Raw genomic sequence first — 21,197 nt, 5'->3', positions numbered from 1 at the left:
TAGTTTAGGTTAATAGCCAGATGTCTTGGAAAACGATATAAATTTCTACAAACTTTATTATATTTTCAACAAAGGGCTCAACTTTGGAATCCAAACTTGGAAAATTTGAGGAGCATGGCCCTTTTCGCCCCCCCCCCCCTGGCTACGCCTTTGCAGCGGATCACCTTCTTGTTTGCCCTCGGCTTGCCACCCGGTGCAGTAGGTGGGACCTGTCAGTGTATAACTCCGTTGCGGAAGAATGTGTCAATCTGTGGTGTACGGTATCAACAAACTTTAGAAGACTCGATAGAAGAAGAAGAACTGCATCATATCTAACTGACCATCTTGTATCAGATAATGTCTTCAAAACAGGCAAACCATCTAGCTTTGCAACAATTCAAAAAGCTCAGCGGCAGAACGGCATGTTTCAACAGGACATTTACCGATTAAATTAAGTGAATGTGCTGGGCAAGGGACATATTGAGCTACACTACATTTCTCGCGCAGAAGAGCTTGAAGACCGTTATACTTGCCACTCATATTGGCAGCATTATCATAACTTTGACCCGCAATCCGTACCATTTTCGGATATAAAAGTATCAAATAAATATGTTTTTTGTTAAAAAAACGAAGAAAAATTGAATAACTGGGATTGGGCAGGGGTGCTGCAGCACCGCAGCACATATGGGTGTGCCGCCCTTGCTTGTTTGAAATACGAATTAAAGCAGTAATCTCCAGCTGTGCAACTAAAAAATTTAGTAGATTTTTTTCTTTGAAGTGGGGGCCCCCACAAGTGGGGGCCCTGGGCTTCAGCCCAGTCCGCCCCCCCCTTAATCCGGCACTGCTACTTATGACTTAAATTTGGCTGAATGGCATTGAATTAACTCCGGGACTTGTCAATGCGAGTCTTTTCCAACATGAACGAGAAGTTGAAGCCTTGAAGGCAGGGCCTGATTAAGGCTCACGGGGGCCCGAGGCACAGCTAAATTTAGGGGCCCCTGTTGGCAATCGCTTTCAAAGCAATGCCATGTAGTCTCGGCGAAGCTCAATTGGTTAGCGCGTCACTTCTGGAACAAAGAAGCTTCAAGATCAAGCGGCGCTGGTTCGACTCTCGGGGTGTGCGCTTGAGCAACGCACGTTAAGGACTGCTCTCCATTCAGCGGCATCTAATGGATGGAATAGTTCCCCGGCAACAACACTTTAACAATCGGAAACTTTACTCTGTCAATCTCGGTGACCGGGCCTGCGTCAGTGATCCAAAAGCCTCTACAAGTATGCGAAACTGCCAGGATTAAGCTCTGCAAGAAGCTTTCCCAGTCCGAAGATAAAGATTCAATCAATCAATCACCGAATGATGAAATATGGGCTAAAAAATAGTTCAAGCAAAACTATAACTTCATAAATATTAATTTAGCCAATTTACCTACAACTTTCTAACAGTATGAACACTTTTATACTGATTACAAAAATTATTGGATGAAAAATCTCTCTAACAGATTGGCAATTGAGCTCATTTCAATTTCATACAGGAAACACTAGCAAAATATAGGCTACATTTAAATTTGAACTAGCAGAGTTTATTAATGGTCCTTGAAACCAGTGCTGTGTTAAACCCTTTGTGGGCCCCGGGGCCAGAATAATTTTGGGCCCTCTATCGTCAAGCAGACCTATAGCCTAATATTGTGTATATTTTCACTGCATCGACATGGAAATGTGGTTCATTTCAATAGACTTTCTCACCAGTTTAGAAATTAGAAAACAACACAAGTGTAAGGAACCGCAAACACAGGTCTATCATTTCTTAGCTACATCTTTGCTCGGAATGAAAGCCAAAAGTGTTAACAATTTCTAATAAAAAAAAATACTGGGAAGCTGATATACAAGTCCCCCCCCCCACCCTTGGCAACTCATGATAAAGAGGAATTGACCAAAACATGTGGATTGAAGTGTGTGAACAGTAAAGCAAAGGCAGGGATATCTAGCGAAGGGGATATGAAGGCTCGCAGCGATTGCCTTATTCTCATGACACTACCAGGGCGGTAGTTTGTAGCGCGTGAAACAAGTGGTTCTTTTTAAAATCGTAGAAAGTTTTGTAGTGCAGCTGGTACAATAAGCTACAGAAGACAGTTAGCAAATGTTACGTAGAGCATATTTAAAGAATACTTGTTTGGAAAGACAGTGCAGTAGGCTAAATGTAAAGCAAGTATATGGGTAGTTGAATTAACAAGCAACCATGAGCATGCAGTGAATATCCAGGCCTGATGCTAATAGCGCAATGAGTTATCATAACAAGATTTATTAAACTATTATCGGTGCCAATTGTCATCTTGCGATAAACACAGATTATTTACAATAAACAAAAGCCCTTCTATTGTCAGACGTAATAAAAGCCTTCGTATATCCTTCTTTAGATATCCCTGAGCAAAGGTAAAGTAGTTTCACCCTATATGTTTGGTTGAGTCCTGTCTTTGTCATGAGTTGCCAAGGGGGGTAGGGGGGACTTGTATACCAGCTCCAATACTGGCAATGGAACATTATCGGTCACGACATGGTCATACCATCGTACCACACAAAATTTTGACTGTTTTAACTTTGCCCTGCTTTGCCGCCCGGTACCGCGCAGATAAAATCTGAGGATAAAACCAAAACTGTAGAAATTATTAATTTCCATTCAGATTTGGTCATCTGGTAACATTATTGTTTTTCACTATTTTTATGTTTTATCTGGCAACATTACTTGTTCTGTCAACCAAAGTGAAAACATTGTGATTGTACGGTAATTTGTAAACAAAAGCAGTGAAAAGCGTTTTGAGGATAAGGTGTTCAATTATTTTTGTTCAACATTATTTCATTCCAAGGCAAAGCTTTCATAATTTTATGTAGGTATTCAAGTTAATTAAAGTGTTTAGGGTATGGTAGCCTAGGTTAGTGGCAAGAATAAACAGGTCCCTTGTGTTAAGAATGATTTTTGTTTTGTACCGTACAACATGTGATATGCCAGGCTTATAAGGTATTTGAAGATAAGAGCAATTTCATGTGCATATATTCAGAAAAACTAAATACAGAAGAACGTTTTTGCTAAAAATACAGGACAGGTTTTTCCTGCTCGCAATATCACTAGTCAAGGATATTTATAATTATGGTATATATTATAAATGTTAAAATTGAAATGATAATTAAACTATAAAATCCGAAATGCTATTTTGCTTACAGCTAACAATTTTTTAACACAAAACACTTTTATTGATGAAAATAAATTAAATATGTGAATTCACAAAGGGCCCAACCCCATTTTTTTATTTTACTTTTTGTGCTTTCCGATTTCTTTCAATGAAAAGAAATTGAATATGTGAATTCAAAAAGGGCCCTCCAGTTGTTTTTTTTTATTTCACTATTTGTGCTTTCCAATTTCTTTCTATGTCTTCTAAATGATACTTAAAAAAAAACAGCCAGATTTTTCAAACATATCGGTAAACACATAAAAAATACCCTATCAATTTTTCCATTGATTTTGAAATGGGCCCAACTACAGCAATTGCACTTCAACTTCTCTATAGTTTCTCCACAGAATCCTCACTGAATGAACTTTGTAGGTATGATGCTTCTTACCAGTATGTTTAAGCATAGAATCATTATCGAAGTTTCACCACAAAAGTAAATGACCAAAATAATTAAAACAGTTGTGCCAAAAACACTTTGTGGCAATTGGGCCCTTTTTGAATTCATATATTCAATTGCATCCAACCTGTTATAATATATGTTAAATACATTTCTGCAGATCATGTTACTAACGTTATCGTATTTTAACTTTGTTTTTAGGTAGTAATGGTGTTTTTAGAGATGTTTCAGTGTAGTTAGGGCCCAAATTTGTATAATAGGCCCCAAATTTGAGATGTTTTAGTATAATAAGGGCCTAAATCATATTCTTAATGGACAAGTACATGCAGTGAACTTTAGCAACTCAAAAAACACTTTTCTGAAATGCAAAAATGTATTATTTGTGGGCCCCTTGAGATGGTGGGCCTGGGATCTGGGCCCCCCTTGACACGGCACTGCTTGAAACCTATAAAAGTATTGACGCCTACGGTACCAATGTAAAAAAAATTGGGGGCCCCCAAAACCAGGGGGCCTGAGGCCTGTGCCTCGTGTGCCTCATGGTTAATCGGGCCCTGCTTGAAGGTGTATTGACCGGTTCCTCATCGCTTGTGGCGGCTAACAGACCTTGCACCTCAGAAATTGAGCTTTCGTTCGAGGCTGGTGGCTCATCAGCAACGCCAATGCTCTGTGACATCACAGACGTTTGAACATGATCACACTGGTTAGTGGATTCATTTGGCAGATTATTTGATTCATCTCTGATTAATGATTTCATCTGGTGAAAATATAACGAGGTTGGTTGAATCACGTGATTCAACCAACCTCACCAAGATATCACAGAAAATAAGAGTAAAAGCTATTTTACACTGAGTTTGAACTTGGCCGTCATTACTAATTTCTTAACACTTAGTTAACTGGCTACAAAAATAACTCCCACCTTCTCATCTGCACACTATCTAACTAACGCTAAACGAAAAATACAAACAACACTGAAATGTTACAAACAGCTATAAAGTATGGGGGTATTCAAAAACGCCAACTAAACACCAACTTCGAAACTTGTGCGTTGCAGCATGCTGAAATGATGGCCATGCCTTGCGAAACAAGTTATCTGATTCGGTTCAATGATTTTAGTCTCAGCGCAGTAAACCGTGATTCAACCAACCCCCGATTCAACCAACCCCACTCTCCCCCTATTATCTGACCAACTAAAGTTTGTTTTCTTTTTTAGCTTGTTCATAGTAGGAGATAGTTTGGAAGTATAAAATTATAGTGATAGAGCCTCCAAAGTTCTTTTCACCATCGCAGTATCTCGCTAACTGAGATTTTTGATCTTTGTCCTTGTCTACGTGTCGGGATCTTCTGCCAAACATCTTATTCTGACCTCATCGTTGAACTCACCATAGAGCAATTCCGGTGAGACAAGAAATCCATTGCCCTGCTGCCAGCGATTTTGTTAAATGTTCTCGAGTTGGCTGCTCTAGATCCGCCCAGGTTAGCACAGAGCATAACAGGCTCTCCTCGCGCAGGTTTTAGCTGGGACGGTCTTGATACACAGACAGAGGCTGGAGTTTCCTGCAGCATGTCCTTTCGCCTGGGTTGTGAGGACCAGTAACAGACGAAAGGCTTTGTATTAGGCCTACGCATCAGTCAGTGAAAGGTTCTACCTCTCCATAGCCCCTTGAGCCCTATAATAATTAATTGCAATAACTTTCTTTCTAAGCGAGATCGAATTTGCACCAAGATGTTGCAGGCCTGTGGCTATCAGTTAATGTTTTATTTGCAACTGAAAATGTTGCATTTTTTCTGAAACAAAATTTTGACACTCTCATAAGAGTTCATGTTATCAAAATGTAAAGAAAATATTTGGCATCTAACAACCCAGACGAATTGTTGCATTAAACATAGTTAAAACATAAAATGACATTTGTCTGACGTTATTTCGTTTTGCTTTTCTATTTTTGTGTGTTTGGTGCTTTGTAGACCTACTTTATGTTGTTATGACGCTCATATTCAATTAAATCATAGCCTACTTCATAAACGTCAACAACAACCTTTATGACGTATAATTTCAGGTGTCTCTATTCCTCGACATTTGGTGAGTTGATTACTGAACAAAGCTGTTGTCCATCACATTGCAAAGTTTATTTACACATATTTGCAAGTAGCAAGAATTGCATAGAAACTATAAGACACTTGTAACAGGTTTATGCAAAAAATCAATCACCAGAAAACTCCGCGTTCGTGCAATTGTACTGTCTTTCCTAAGGCTCTACAATACATTAAAGCTAAACCGGGCATCAACACTGCATACACGCACACAGAGCCGTTTAGAGGATAATTTGGGCCCGGTACTAATGAGCTTCTAGGGCCCCAAATCAAATACTTCTAAGCTATGTTGACCTTTCTCTCTGTCAAAGGCTCTGCACCCATCTTCAATTGCTCGATAAACCACCCAGCAATAGTTTTTGGTAAGGCATTGAGTAATCTACCGAAAAAAGACAGCACTAGGCAAGTTTATGCCAGAATAAATGTTTAGTTAGCTCATATGTACAGTGACTATTACACCCATTCCAGCAGAATACCTATACAATATACACAGTTGGTTGCAATGCAGCACTTGTCCGAAAACAAAGTTTATGTCTTTGTGTAGAATGTACACAGTCGTCTCTTCTACTTCGGTTTGTTCAGTTGAGTCTCTCGATGGCTTCTTTCAAGACATTGAAATCACCTTCGAAAATGTTCAGGCACTTTAGACATGGGTTTAGTATAGAGTTTGTACACTACATTAGCAATTGGATCTTTCATTTTAAATGTTTTTGCTCGCACGTAAAGATTAAATACGCCTTGGTAGCTTAATGGTTAATGAGCCGTCTCTGAATCGGTAGGCATGGGTTCAATGCCCTGTCGGGTCATACCAAAGACTTTTTATATGTGGTACTAAATCTTATTCCTGCTTGGCACTCAGCAATGGAATACATTCGGGTAACAATGTACTCAGTTATGCCTCTATACGGCTGCATTGACACTGTTTGCTTTGTAATGAGCTGAGGAGCAACGCATTCTGCGATGGACATCATTCAGCACTATATCAAAAACAAGTACTAGGCTACCGTATTATAATGCTGAGTAGGCAGGATTGTCAGATGAAAAAAATATTTAAGAATTTGTAGAAAAAATTTATACAATTTTTCCAACAACCATTAGCACGCCAATGAACGTGAAAAAGTCCTAAACATACTGTATTGTCAAATAGTCTATACTCTATGTAATGCAGTCTTAAAATAATTTTTGTTTATCCAGAAAAAGAGGGTGATGAAGTACTGTAGCTATCGCAAAGATTTGTTTTGCCCTCCTCTTAAAATCATGTGGATGATGCGTTAAGTTTGAAGGTGCTTATAGGCTCATTTGGTTAGTTTTGTTGCTTCCCTATATAGCCTACAATAGCCTACATGTTGATTGCCCACCCCGCCATAACGGCCTGGCTCCCGTTGTGTACTTAGTCTACTGTACAACACTCACTGTGCAGTTCAGCAGATATGCGAACAAGTTTTTCTTTGGTGTCGATCACTTCCACAGACTCTGTGTACGGGTTGTAGCGAACAGCAAACGGGCGGGGAATCAGTTTGCATACATCTTGCATTTTTTGTTTCGCCGACTCAAAGCTATCAGCTACGAAGTAGACTGGTTGGTATTCCGTGATTGGATATTTCTTTGTTTACCGGAAAATGCAGAAAACTGTCAGACAGAAACTATCTGCTATACAATAGGAATCTTTACAACAAAAAAAACAGAACTTTTTCGGTTGTTATGAAACGACTTTTTGAACACACTTGGATACTGCTGAAGTAGCCTATCATAACAATAATACGTCCTCATAGTTAGTGGTCAGAATCGTCGTTTTGTTACAAAGTTGGTCAGAGACAGCCACTGGAGGAAGGGCTTGGGGGATCGAGCAATTGCTCGCTCAAATTTTATTCCCCCCCAAAAAAGTGTTTTTAATACTATTACAACGTTTTGATGTCATTGTATTACATGTTGAATGACAAATGCCTTGCTGCATTCAGTTGTTATGTTTTAAAACGAACTCTTTATTTCAAACATTAAAATATTTGCCCCTCTAAAGTTTTCTTTCTAGCTACGTCACTGAAGTTAGCGACATTCGTCATAGTGGATTAAAGAAAAGCAATTTAAGGTTAAACCTGAACTCCTGTTTGCAGCGGTTCAAAGTCTCGAATCTCTGGCTTGTCGCTCAAGCAGTACTGAAGTTCTCCAAACGACGACAACAGCCCAGCTCCGTATGCTTTCAGCTCTCCATCCTGTCTGCACATTCCAAACTCTACGGTGAACCAATAACACTGTACAAAATATGAAATGTATCTTGTGATTCCGTAAGAAACAATAAAAATATAAACATATGGCTACGAAAGTAAGAGCTTGTTGCCTTTTAAGTAGACCACTGACGTACAGCCAGTAGTGGGATTCGTCCAGATCGCGCAAACCGATTCCTAAAAATAAGAAGTTTGCAGAATTGGTTTCTGGCCAACTTTTTGGAGTGCACATAATATAATTAGAGTGGCCAAGTGTGGCTAATTTTGGACAAAACGAACCGGTTGCTAACTAGCTTGAAACCTACCAATGCATGTAGCCCTTTTTAACCAAGGGCTACACAATTAGTACACATGACTTCTCTGGTAAAACACATCTATTTGCAACTTCAATCTTCACAAGTTTAACTTAACCCAACAGCAGTCTTGGCTGTGCTTCGAAGAATTATTACATCTTAAAAATCGTGATGGTAGATGTAAAATTTAAATCCACGTTTGAGTAAATCAATCCGGGCCACGTCATTACTTTGCTCCATGAGGAGACCATACCAACACCTATGCATTATGAAGCTAATGCAATACCGTTGGACTTAAACTAAAATAAAATTATTTTTAATGATCCATGTACCGTTGCTAGCTTTTCTATCCAGTCGTCAGGAGCTCCAAGGGAAGCAAGACCAATTTCTTGGGAAAATTGAGCAAAGGCCGGATCAGAAAATAAAGGAACGTGTCCGATCAGTTCGTGGCAAACATCTCTGTTGACAAAGCATCGCATGTTTTGATATAGTCTGGCGCACAGTCTGCTCAGGGCCACTCGGCAAAGCTGATGTTAGTTTTAAGAGGCAGGTGTTTGTTTAATTGGTTAATTTGGCTCATGTGTCTCCAACAACGCTACAGCAAAGTAGAACAATCAGTCAATGGGTTCACTCCAGTTTGACAAACTCCTAAAGTAGGCCTACTCAAAAAGTGTTGCACTAGGACATTTGTTGAATGTTTTGCTTTTTATTTTAACTAATTTTACAAGTCTTGATAGAATCAACCCCAACAACCGGAAAGCATGATGAAAGGGTTGCAAAAACTGGCGCACCCCTGCAAGCAGGGACAACGTTAAGTCTCATATAAAAATACTAAAGAAAGGACAAATGGATGATGATGATGAAGTGTTAGGGTGCCAAACAGATATTTGCTTCCCTAAATATTTCTTTGCAGAAATTGTTGCTTGATGAACTGTCGAGTAGGCTACAGAAAATAGTTATTCTAAAACTGTTCTAGTTGTTCTTTTACTTACGGCTCAGGTGTGTATAGAGGTCTGGAGTGATGACGTATATATTGAGTAGCATGAAACACACGGAAAGCCAATCCTGCCAAGAAGTCACGTGATGACAAAAGACCAGCAACTGGTCGTAGTCGAAATCCTGTCGTTTCTAAATTGCAAAAACAAGTTTGTCAAAATAAAGACATGATGATGCTGCTACTACACAAAGAATCCAAATAGAACACAAGTTTTTCTACGAAGCGTTGTTTATTAAGTCCACTTCGATATCTCAAAAATGTAGCCTGTAAACATCCGGTTATGCAAACAGCAAAATCCCGTAACGATGGCTCATGAGAAGAAACCTTCACACCCCTACAACCGAACATAGCTTGGACCAGAGGTATGCAGAAGCCGGATTTTAGTGTAGTCTATTTAGGAGTTGGAGTTTCGGTTTTCGGCCGCAGTCGGAATAGAGCTGAAGTCTGAACCTTGTCAAAAGCAAGAGCTGGATTGGAACCAGAGTCTGATTGTTTGCCAGTTGATACTTTTAGCATACAAATATTTACGCAGAGTTGGATCAATTGCAATTGTAACTAAATATAATTAATTACACATTTTCATGTAACTGTAATTATAATTGTAATTGAAACTTTTTGTTGCTGCGTAATAATAATTGTAGGCTAATTGTAGCCTAATCTAGTTGTAATATCAAAAATCTTTAGACCAAATTACAATCAGCCTACACTTTTGTTGAGCCGCTATTTGGAGTTCAAAAGGGACTTCTACATTGCAAGCAGGCCCGGATTTAGGGGGGGGCAGAAGGGGCAGTTGCCCCGGGCCCCCCGACTTTTGAAGGGCCCCCCTATATGGAAAAAAATGTGATTTTGTGTTATTTTTTTCCTTTTGGCCTTTAAAGTTTCTGCAAAATGCTGTGCAGTACTGGAGTAATGCTACTGTAGACCAGGGGCGGATCTACCGGGTGGGCCTGATTGGTACAGGCCCACCCAGATTCACAGCGGGCCCACCCAAAGTCAGATTCATGCAAAAAAAATATTAATGTTTAACACTAGAACCACCAAGAACACTAGAACTGAATTATCCGTGGCATCACTATTTCACAGCATGATACCCAAAAAAAAAAACATTCTAAATGATCCGTGTGCACTGTATGGCATTGAGACCGCATATGCTGAACATGCTGTATTCATTCAACACATCAGAGGGAAAATGGATTGGGAAAACTTTCCTGCATTAATGGAAGGAGGCTGCTGGATAGCTGCCCTGCTGACATTTTCCCGAACATGAACAGTGTTTTAAGGACCATCATAACACTGCCTTCCACGTCCTGCAGCGTTGAGAGACTTTTCTCCGAAACAAACAGGATCCAAACGCGCTTGAAATCATCCATGCTGACTGGACGTCTTAACAACTTAACACTTTTGTCTTTTGAAAGACAACTCATTGACAGTTCGGATTATAATGACATTTATAATCTACTTTTTTAACTCGAAACCTAGAAGACTCCACCTTGTGTAGAAGCTCCGGTAAAACTTTTTTTGTATGCTGGCCCGCCGTGGCATCATTGGTGAAGGCCCACCAAGATATTTCGTAGGCCCACCCATGAATTACATTCCGAATCCGCCACTGCTGTAGACGTAGAGATGGTTTTACGCGGCGTAGGCGCGAAAAATTTTTTTGCACGGGGCCCCCCGATCTAAAAGTGCCCCGGGCCCCCCATCAGCTAAATCCGGCCCTGATTGCAAGCTGATTTTTTTCAAACGTAATTTTACTTGTTTTTGGTAAACTGTAAACAATCACTGAACATAATATCAAACTGTAAAACTATAAATATCACACTGTAAACAATCATCGATAAACATAAATATTGAAACATTTAATTTTTGCAATTGAAATGTATTTACATTTAAGGGGATGTGGAGATTTGTAAAATAATTAATGTCCCGATCGAACAAAAAAGGGAAGACGCCATACTCGAACTTCATTTTTGTTTGGGATTAGCCTATCAGTGGTGCATATCCATATGTCTTGAGCGGGAATCGAACTTTCAACTTGATGGGAATTGTAGACGTATCCGACTTAGTTAAGAACGCCATACTGGATACAGTGGTAGGCTACAATCTCGACAGACGTTCCATTCCCAATCAAGTCGGAAACGTCCACAACTGCCATCTAGTTATTGTAATTGAAATTGTAATTAGAAAATTTTAGAACAATATAGGCTAATTGTAATGTAATTAAAAAAGTTGATGGTGTAATTGTAGCCTAATTGTAATGTAATTGATCCAACTAAGATTTACGCTGTTCTTGGTGCAGTTGTTGTTTTTGTGTAGGCTACTTCTATGGTTTTATTTCCAAAGCATCCATTTTTTTTATTTGAAAATATGCTTTTGTTTCATGACAGAGGATAGGGAAGGTATAAGTTAAGGTATAAAAAAAATCTGGGTTGTGGTTTCTGGTTTGGAGTCGAAATGGAGTTTGGAGTCAATTTCCCAAAAATATTTGGAGCAAGATTTCAAAAGAAACTTACTCCGTACACCTCTAGCCTAGAACTGTGGGCTAGCCTAGGCTATAGCTTCTTCCAGGATGGCCTTTTTCCTCTTCCATCTTTTTGCAAAGCATACAAGGAATACAAAGCTGCAATGTCCGCTTTTGTAGAACCACCACTGTTTTGCAATCATCATTTTTAAACCTGGTAAGATTTTCAATAAGGTTGCTGACATCTTACTGTGCAAGAAGTTTGAAATGTCTCGTAGTTGAGGAATATTGTTTGGCCCGTAATTGCAGTTGTCACGTAGCAATGGAAACACTCGATTGAACTCCCGACACGCATGAGTTGGATACAAATCGACCAACTTTGTAAACATCGTATTCCTGTAAATATTATTTTACATACTGACACCAACGTACAGTAAGTACAAAAATATGTGAAGTTTATCTAAACTGCGTGTGTCATTCCAATAGTATTGTCATTGCATGGCGCATACGTTTTTACTGAAAACCGCAGCTCAGAAGAGAAGCACTATCTTTTACCAATAATAATACTGTAGGTTAAGTCAAAACAAGAACACGAGCAAAACTCAGAAATAAGTGCATTTGATATATTTTTAGGTTCAAAATGGAATGACCGTTGGGAGAATGCAAATAAATTACCAACAAAGTAGCTTAATTACGAAAGTTAACAGAACTACTGAAAACAAAAGCAATGACTGACAGTTTTCTATTCATTTGTGTTTTCATTCAAAACTTTATTTCGGCAAAGAACTTAAGAATAACTTTGCTTCTCCAAAATAATTTTTTTTTTTAAAAGATTATTTTTGCTTCGGGTAGCCTATGCAGAAATCTATTTATTACAGACTATAACTTATTTTAGCAGTAGCCTATATTGTTTCCTTACCATGTTTTAATTTCTTGTTCTGTGTATTCCACCATAGGTATATCTTGGCCACTGCAAAACATCTGTTGTCAATTTCATTGCACACAAATTAACCACACTCTACTAAAAAAATAAACAAACCTTCACAAAGTTTTTCAATATCAAAATTCTAAACAAAGTTAACAAAGAGTACTTCTACAATATTGTAGTCTTTGTCTCCCTGAGTTGAGTTACCTTAGAATATACAGGTGTCAAAAGTTGCCTATATAATAGACAGCACAAGAATTCTTAAAGATTTTTGTTTGAAAAAGACGCCGAAAAAGCCGCCTTTACGGTGGCGAAAGCTTTACTAATAAAATATACAAATTTGTAAACCTAACGGATCTTATTTACTTATTATTTTTAATCGTTCGGTTACATAATAAATAAAGGATTCTGGTGGAACTTTTCCTTCTCAATAACGTCAAGAAATCGAAACAGAGACTAAGAGACATCAACGTCTATTTTATCAGTTTCACGACAGAACTCGGTAAAAACATCATTTATATCTTTTCAACTACTGTAACAAGTACGCCGTTGAAAGGATAATTTGGGCCGGGTACCAATGAGACTCTCGGGTCCAAAATTTACCTTAAGAAAAACGCACCAAATTAAACAAATACAAAGAAAAGGTTTCTTCAAGTTCCTGGGCCCCTTAAAATAGTCACGGGCCCCTAAAATCATAGCGAGCCCGGATCTAAAAGTACCCTCTGGAGTCTGGACCCCTGTCAACACTATGTAGTGACACGATATTGAGATATTACGTTATTTTTGATTGAGGCTTCAAGTTACAATCAAAGCAGGCAATATTATTTTTATATCTAGTTTTGTTTTTAAGCTATCTTACTGCTTGTAATTGAAAGCGATGTCTGCAAACTGCTTTCTTCTCTTTCTGTAAACTTCATCCGTAAATCCCTGAAATAGAACATAAGTTACCAAGGTTGGGTTACGGAGCATCATAACGACCGTGGTATAAAACAGGACTGCAAATTACACTGATAGAACTCGATCTTTTCTACAACTAGAATTTGAAGCATAGCATGGCTACTTGTGTAATTTAAAACATGGCTACTTGTGTAATGATTGTCGGCCCATATTGGACTTACTGATTCAAAGTAAGCCAAAGCATGTCAACCGTTGTGTCAAACATTGTAAAACAAGCAAACCCATGCTAAGTAACGCACGTTAATGACAAGCGCGAAACATCACAGCATTATAGCGCAGATTTTAGAAACACGTTAATGACAAGCGCGAAACATCACAGCATTATAGCGCAGATTTTAGAAACTGTTCTCTAATCTTCACATTATACGTTATGATAGGTAGATCAGCCTCATGTAAAACCATGACGAGCGAATTTAGAACCAATAATTTTCCAGAAAAATTAACCTGCAAACCGGAGTTTTAAAAACGGCAAAAACAAACTCTTACCGGGTGATCGGAACTCAACTCTGACCCGTACGACAATATTTGGTTTGCAAACTGATCCAAGTCCTCGATTCTTTGCGGAAACCATGGCGCTGAAAATAATTTGATTCATTTGTTAATTGCAAATAATGACACCATTCAGCAGGACATAGCTCCAGAAAGGGCCTAAGGCATTTCTTTTTAGAACAGAGTAGCCTACTGCTCACACATGAAAGAAATCAAGGGCTATAGTCGAAGGTGTGCCACTTTGCAATCGACAGCGTGCCTTGTCAAAGACACATCCACATGCTCTTGAGCGGTGCGGAACCTTCGGCCTCTCCAACGTCGAACAATGGCTCTCATCACTCGGCTATGCAACTCACACCAATTTGGGCTGATAAAACATAGGTTGTGACTGGCTATGGGTGTTAAAATTTGTCAAATTTGTCACTGTCACAAGTTTCTTGTAACAAACTTACTTATTAGGTTACATTGCATTATGGGCTAATAGGGCTATGATATAAGATGTTATAAAGTCAGAGTTTTGTCTTGAAGTGTTAATTTGAACATTAAATTCATGCATTTGTTCTAAAAAAAATTTCATAAAATAATTTACGAAAAAAGCTAGATCTGATCCATTTCATATTTTTTATATTATTTTTCAATCATATCATGATAAAGAATGAACAAAATAGTTTTGAGTTGACGTTTAGCTCGAGGAATTACATTCATATGCATAACTTCAAATGTTGTATAGTCTGTTAAAATATGTAAGTGAAATTGACTGTCTATTAGCCTAAGTTGGTATGTATCTCATGCATAAACGCTGTAAATAGACAAATACAAACCGCAGTACAATGTGAAACTTTAACGTTACCAAATGATTCCACACCCAATCTCCACCCTTTGTTTATTTCAAGTGTGTATTTGCAAAGTGACGCAAAGGCATCGCCAAAGTCAAGTGCATTGTGCAATGTGCATACATTGAATAAGCATAAAGACGATTGGTGTTTGTATGAAAAACATAAGTAGCTCCTTCGCATGACCCATTTAGGGTAAAGCGAAAAGTTTGTTTTACTAAAAGAAGCATGTGTTTGTCTACACATAGTCCAACGACCTTTTTATTGGGCGTGACTTGCGCAGTATTGTCGCAATAAAATTAAGTCGCTTCGGCTCAATTTATTGCATTGAGGTAAATACTTTCCTTGTTTCGTTGTTGTTGCAAACATAGCATTGTCCAACATTTGTCACAATTAAAAAATTCAGATTTACCTCACAAATGTTATCGATTAAATTCAATCAAAGCAAACAACAAACGTGGACTCATTGTCGTAAATGAAGTAATAATAGGTTTTGATTATCAACATTTATAAACAAGATCATGGGCTTCAACCATTTATCAACAAAGCTTCTGTATGAATCAAATATCATAGATGGCAGTTGATGTAAGATGTAACTAAACTAATTTAAAAAATAACGCAAAGTATTGAAAAAGCTTAAATACTGCAAATGACGAAGTTAGAAAAATTTGATCATCATGCGATAAAGTCATGTCAGCGTCTCTTAGTCGCATTCAATTACAATTGCGTCATGCATCATCAATATTCGCCCCATTAGCTCACTTGGTACATCGCCTCACTTCGTGCAGCAAGCAACGAACAAGGTCAAGCGGCGCTGGTTCGACTCTCGGGGTGTGCGTTTGAGCAACGCATTTAAAGTCTAAGCTCCATTCAGCGGAAACTTGTGGATGAAATAATTCACAGATTACAACACTTCCACAAGCGAAGACTTCACTCTGTCAATCTCGGTAACTGGGCCTGCGTCTGTGATTCAAAGCACCAGGATCAAGGAGCAGGGTTAAGCACCCTAAAAAGCTTCCTCAGTCCGAGGATAAATATTCTCACCAGCAATCAATTTTATCTTACCATTACAAATGCAGTTCAGGGCAGACACAAAACTTCCGTAAAAGGTTTCTTTTCTTAACTGAGTGATTTAGCGATCAAAAATCGCAATATAGCGTATGGTCGTAAACCAAGTACCAAAGCTAATTTTAAATTAAAATGTATGTTATAGCTAGTCCCACAAATTTGTCATAACCTAATATATCCGATTGTGCTATAACCTGTCGTCTGTCCAAACGCAGCACATGCATGTCCAAAGCGATCGAAGAGAGTGCAATCAAGCACGATGCAGCAAAAAGATATTTTTAAGACCAAATCAATAAACCAAATAAAACAAGTAAAAAAACAAAAAGTAGGCTACGTGAGTTATTATTTGTTCAATTTGCATAGAAATGCTCAATAAGTCTGAAAAGGCATTCAAAGGTTTTGCAAATCGAATTGTTTGCAATTACAATTATTGTGAAATTTAAGTTTATCTGTTCATTTCTTAAAAGAAAGAACTCTATAAAACTAAATAGAAAACGTGCAAGTAAAAGCAAACGTAAGTTTTGCATTCCAGTTACCACTAAAAACTTTTTTAAAATCGGATCCAGAGACATTTTCCTCTTCAGGTGATTGCTTTACTAAAAAAAATGCCGTAATGTAAACATGGGATAACAGCAAAATTTTGTAAGATTTGTTAAAAATGTTGCTAAATAAAAAAAAAAGCTAATACCTTTGTATAAATCCATCAAAACAAATTTTCAATGTTTATCTGCTAATTCTTTTGCCTGACTGTAAACGAAGCCATAAAGTGGAAGTATATTGTAGGCCTAAATAAAACTGGACTTATCAGGTGTTTACGGCAAACGTAGCCTACTATGTCGCATAGCCTAGCATGAACAGTAAGTCAGATATTTGATGATGTATTAGAAGAGAAATCTCAAAACAAGAGTTCTAACAAGTTAAAATAATTCTTTTTTTTTCAATTGAATCAATCGAATGTCTCACTTGCTCCAGCTTGAGATTTATCATTGGACAAAATTAACACATCTGATCCCATTTTCTCTTTGAGTTGGTTTACGACTGTGTTGATGTGTCCATTGACGTTCTTGCACGAAATGACGAACTCGTAGCAATCTTTCTTGCTTTGAGAAACTCGGGATTCTATGAAACCCAAGCTGATTCCGTGTTGCTGAATTACAAAAAAACTGAAATATTAGCATTCATGCATTCGTTACAGTATATTTTTTGTCATTAACATGTATCGGTACGCAACGAAAAAGGTTGGTTATGAATCTAATTTATTTTAATTTTATATCACTGTCACCAAAACGTGTAACAAACAAGATGCAAAACTTTGCAGTTTATAGTCCACCCATTCTCAGAAGTGCCGGTTGTAATGAAAAAAAAATGTAGCTTACGCTTTTTTAAGATCACGAAACTCGATACAGTGACCAATTCCAATGAATACAAGTTCTAATTTATTGCACAAGAAACACTTATCCAAACTACCTTGAATACATCCAAAGCGCCGGCAAGAGTTCCGACTCCTTCATTAACTGACAACAGGAGAGATGTTGGCCCAGATTTGCCATCGGCATCTTTGACGTAAGATGTCTGAATACAGAAATTAAAGCATTAGGCTATATGAAAAAAAAAACGAAAAATTAGAATTTACAACAACTTGAATATTTGCTGGATGAAAACAGACGAAAGTTTGAAAGGATTTCTATTGAGAGAGTATTCCCTGAAGATCTTAAACCTTGAAAAGAAATCCAATCTGCCAAAACCTCGGATCTGACATTGCAGCTAAGTTGACAAACGTAAAATTTATCTGTGGACGGACAAAATCTATTTGAAATTTTATTTTGGTTGCAGAGATTAGCGTTAAAGTTTCTTGTTGTTAAAACAGACTTTTTTGTGGCTTACAAACTGTTGCACCCACGACAGTAGATGAGGGTTAGCCTAATAGGTGCTGCCTTTGAGGGAGTGCCTCTCAACTAGCTCACAAACAAATAACAAACTAACCGTTTTTATTTTTTCTGTAGTCGCGTCCATTGCTAATGTTTAGAAACTGTTTTAAAATCTCTTCCTGAAACATAAAACAATTGAAAGGTTTACAAATTTTGACAACTGTACTTAAAATAATGCTTTTGAAGACGTTTTCTACACGTTAGGTTACTTCCCTGGATATCTAAAAAATTGTCATTTACTAATGATGACACTGTTGGCAAACACTTTCACGGATTTTTATGCTAAGCATAAGATAACAAAAGATTTTTATGTTTTGCTGTGGACATAACATTGTTTTTCAACCCTTCCTCGATCAACCGTTTCTTTGCTTCATTGGTCCCCGTCTACTGCACGGGTCTCCTCCTATCTCTTGTAATTCATTCACTTATCTTTGTGTAGTGTTCTACATCATCGTAAAATTTTAAGTAGGGAAATAAAATTTTACTCTAAGTCCTTTGATGCTCAAAAGGTAACATCCTTAATTTGCTCTTTTGTTCAGTGACCATACAGAATTTCTGGTCTTATTTTTTTTACGTTGTGTAGCCTATGTTTCTTTCTATAATTCTTTGCTTTGCTCCACCAATTTTTTTTGTCAGGGCTTTTGATTCAGTTCATAGCTTAAATGCAGCAACATTAGATTATTTCTGATCACAATCGTTTCCTTCAAGCAGATGAAAATGTTTTGCTTCAGCCAACATCGTACTGACCAAATCTTTTCCAGCCCTACACTCTCCATTGGTATGCAGAATGCAGTATTTAAACTTAAAAGTCCTTCAATGATGTTAGCATTGTTATAAGAATACAGATGTTATCCAGTTTTTATGTCGGTGGTAAATTTGTGCTTACAACTTTCCTTGCTGTTTCATTACACAACAGCTTAATTTTGTTCTTGGTTGTTTTTGTTTTATTTTTCCAATTCTCGGCTCAGTTCAACTCTGAGAAACTGAATCAAAATGGAAAGGCTGTTAGGCTATCACACGCATGCCTATTTTTTCACCTTTTTGCTTATAACTTTCTTAAAAGCCAAAAATAAATACTTCCACCAATGTTGTCGACAAACCAAACTAGACGGTGTCTGCCCAGTTTCACTCCTATGCATTTGCTTTAGTTTTAAGCTTTCAAACTGCCTTGTCTAAATCAACAGATTATGAAAGATAAAGTTTTTTCAATATCGAAAAGACACATTTTCAAAAGTTGCAAGAATTTACATCTGTTTAACATCTAGAAGCATTTTAATTTATTGAAATGGCTGAATTCTTCCTTGAGTTAACGACTCTTCACTTAGACAAAATGTAGTTGCGTTTGCATCACATTAGATAACAATGTTACAACATCAAACTTGCAGTTGCAAGTAATAACTGCCCCAGGCTCTCATCTGTTTGTCAAAACTTGCGTCATGGATTGTTGTTTTAATTCTAACAAGTACAGCAACAAAACAAACCCGCCCACAGTAACGAAAATAAAAGCCTTTCTAAAATGAACTACCTGCTACCCTTTTGCTAAATTAAATTTAAAAAAATCTTTGGGAAACTCGGGTACAATAGCGAATCAGAAAAACATTGCACACGAACCTTTGTTTATGTTTAGTTTGCTGATGATACCTCTGCAGGAAAAACAACCGTTAAAGCATGTTATTGACTTTTTGAAACTTCTATTTATAATGCATCTAATTAAAAAAAACTTCTGTTTAAGGAAAAATGAACAAACATTCTATGCATATGCATGCTGCAGTACAGCAAAACAAAGCCTGCTACACACACTATCCCGCTGAGCATTGAAAGACAGAACATCGTGTTGCGTGGGATTCATGTCACAATTTCCTTTTGCCGTCTCATCCAATTACTGTGCTCTGATTGGCTGAAAACAGAATAGGCGTATATCAGTTACTTTATGATGCAAACTGTCTGAAATGTCAACACGCGGCATTAAAGTGTGTGGTTATTTTTAAATAATTGTTCTTTCATTGCTGTGAAAAGTATCACCTCTCAGTAGAAAGTTAAAGCTGAGTCATTAAATGAAAAATGGTAACCTTCGCAAGGTACAGTTAAGATAAAGATACTGTATATTGCAGAGCTTGATGTTTCAATGCTGTGGAGTGACTTTTGCTTATTCGTTCATAGTGAGACGCCAATTTACAAAGCCATAGTTGACAGAGAGGGCAACCCGAAGCCCCCATGCAAAAAAATAACAGAAACTACTGGTCTCGCATTTAACGTAACTTACAGGTCAAAAAAACCTATTAGCTTAATTGTGCCGTTTTCAGTCATATTTTTTCCCTGACTTTAGCCTAAAGTTACGCTATTACTGATTGGTAATTGTATTGATTTGGGAATACAGGGAGGTAACCACGGAAGGGCTGGGGTACGATCGCCCCTTCAAAATTACATCTCTCTCCCCCACAAGATCATGTTGTGGAATACCATCAGTCTACCACGCTTTAATACTATTGTAATTCATACTCAATAACGTTTGCTCCTCCAACAGCTGCTTTCGGCACCTTAAAATTTTCTTTCTAGCCAGCCTACGTCACTGGTTTAATATAATATTTGTGGTGACCAATTGAAAACATATATCATACAATACATTATATTATTGATGAACAGTGTAACAGTAGCGTAGCGTAGCCATGCTGATTTAACAGATGACGTCAATACACGTCACAAACAAAACAAGAAGATGTCACATTGTCACAGTCCCCTGGCTACGCTATTGTAATATGATAGAGAGTAGGCTATTGGATTCGCAAGCCTAATTGGATTCACTAGACCCAATTGCAGTCAAACTTACACTTTTACCGATATGACAATTGAAATATAAGCACAGAAAAATTGTATCAAGCTGTCACTGCAGTCGATCCACGATTTAAAGCTGATTTTGTTTGAAAACTGCATCACAAAGTGGAATGAGATCTATCGTACGAATAGAGCGAAGTTCAACAAACGGAAACGAACGAAACTATTGCTGCGATATGGGGATTTTTAGAAGAAAAAAGGAAAGATTTGTTCAGAAAAAGTGCCAGCAGGCGATTTCGAAAGCAAATTGCAACGCTTTTGGGAACACGAGTGGATACTGGATAGCCTTCCCACAAACGAGTGTCCATTACAACGGCGGAGAGTAAATCAAACTTACTTTCCAATGGTGGCGAAATTGGCACAGATTTTGTTGGCTACGCCAGCCACTTCCATCACAAGCGAGCATTTGTGGTCTGCTGTTGGTAACACTACGGTACCAAATCGAACATCCTTGAACGCATCAATGGTTTGCGACCTCTTTCTCGAAGCAACGATCAGGAACTCCATTGG

At 37.9% G+C, this 21,197-nt stretch overlaps 1 protein-coding gene across 2 annotated transcripts; it reads right to left on the bottom strand.

Moving 5' to 3' along the window:
- Window positions 1-5,706: 5,706 nt before the first annotated feature.
- LOC145783679 (protein henna-like) lies at window positions 5,707-17,976 on the bottom strand. 2 transcript variants are annotated; one of them, XM_082595568.1, is made up of 13 exons: window positions 17,911-17,976; window positions 17,395-17,499; window positions 16,891-17,074; window positions 16,464-16,523; window positions 14,024-14,112; window positions 13,440-13,507; window positions 12,575-12,625; window positions 11,906-12,051; window positions 9,193-9,328; window positions 8,533-8,659; window positions 7,779-7,934; window positions 7,099-7,288; window positions 5,707-6,307 (listed from the first exon to the last, which is right to left on the bottom strand). In XM_082595568.1, the coding sequence occupies exons 1-13, from the start codon at window positions 17,938-17,940 to the stop codon at window positions 6,264-6,266; spliced, it is 1,386 nt and encodes a 461-aa protein (XP_082451694.1). In that variant the 5' UTR covers window positions 17,941-17,976; the 3' UTR covers window positions 5,707-6,263. The 2 variants fall into 2 exon arrangements, with proteins under 2 accessions (XP_082451694.1, XP_082451695.1); XM_082595569.1 differs by lacking the exon at window positions 16,464-16,523.
- Between the last annotated feature and the right edge of the window lie 3,221 nt (window positions 17,977-21,197).

Source organism: Aplidium turbinatum, chromosome 14, assembly GCF_918807975.1.
Source record: "Aplidium turbinatum chromosome 14, kaAplTurb1.1, whole genome shotgun sequence".
Classification (NCBI taxonomy): domain Eukaryota; kingdom Metazoa; phylum Chordata; class Ascidiacea; order Aplousobranchia; family Polyclinidae; genus Aplidium; species Aplidium turbinatum.
Note: the sequence above shows the minus strand (reverse complement) of the source record. Positions and strands in the feature narration are given on the sequence as shown.

Coding starts and splice junctions, on each gene's coding strand:
- LOC145783679 (XM_082595568.1), bottom strand. CDS start 17,940: ATGGACGCGACTACAGAAAAAATAAAAACG. Junction 12,626..13,439: donor ATCGCTTTCAATTACAAGCA/GTAAGATAGCTT, acceptor GATGTTTTGCAG/TGGCCAAGATATACCTATGG. Junction 12,052..12,574: donor GAACAAGAAATTAAAACATG/GTAAGGAAACAA, acceptor TAATATTTACAG/GAATACGATGTTTACAAAGT.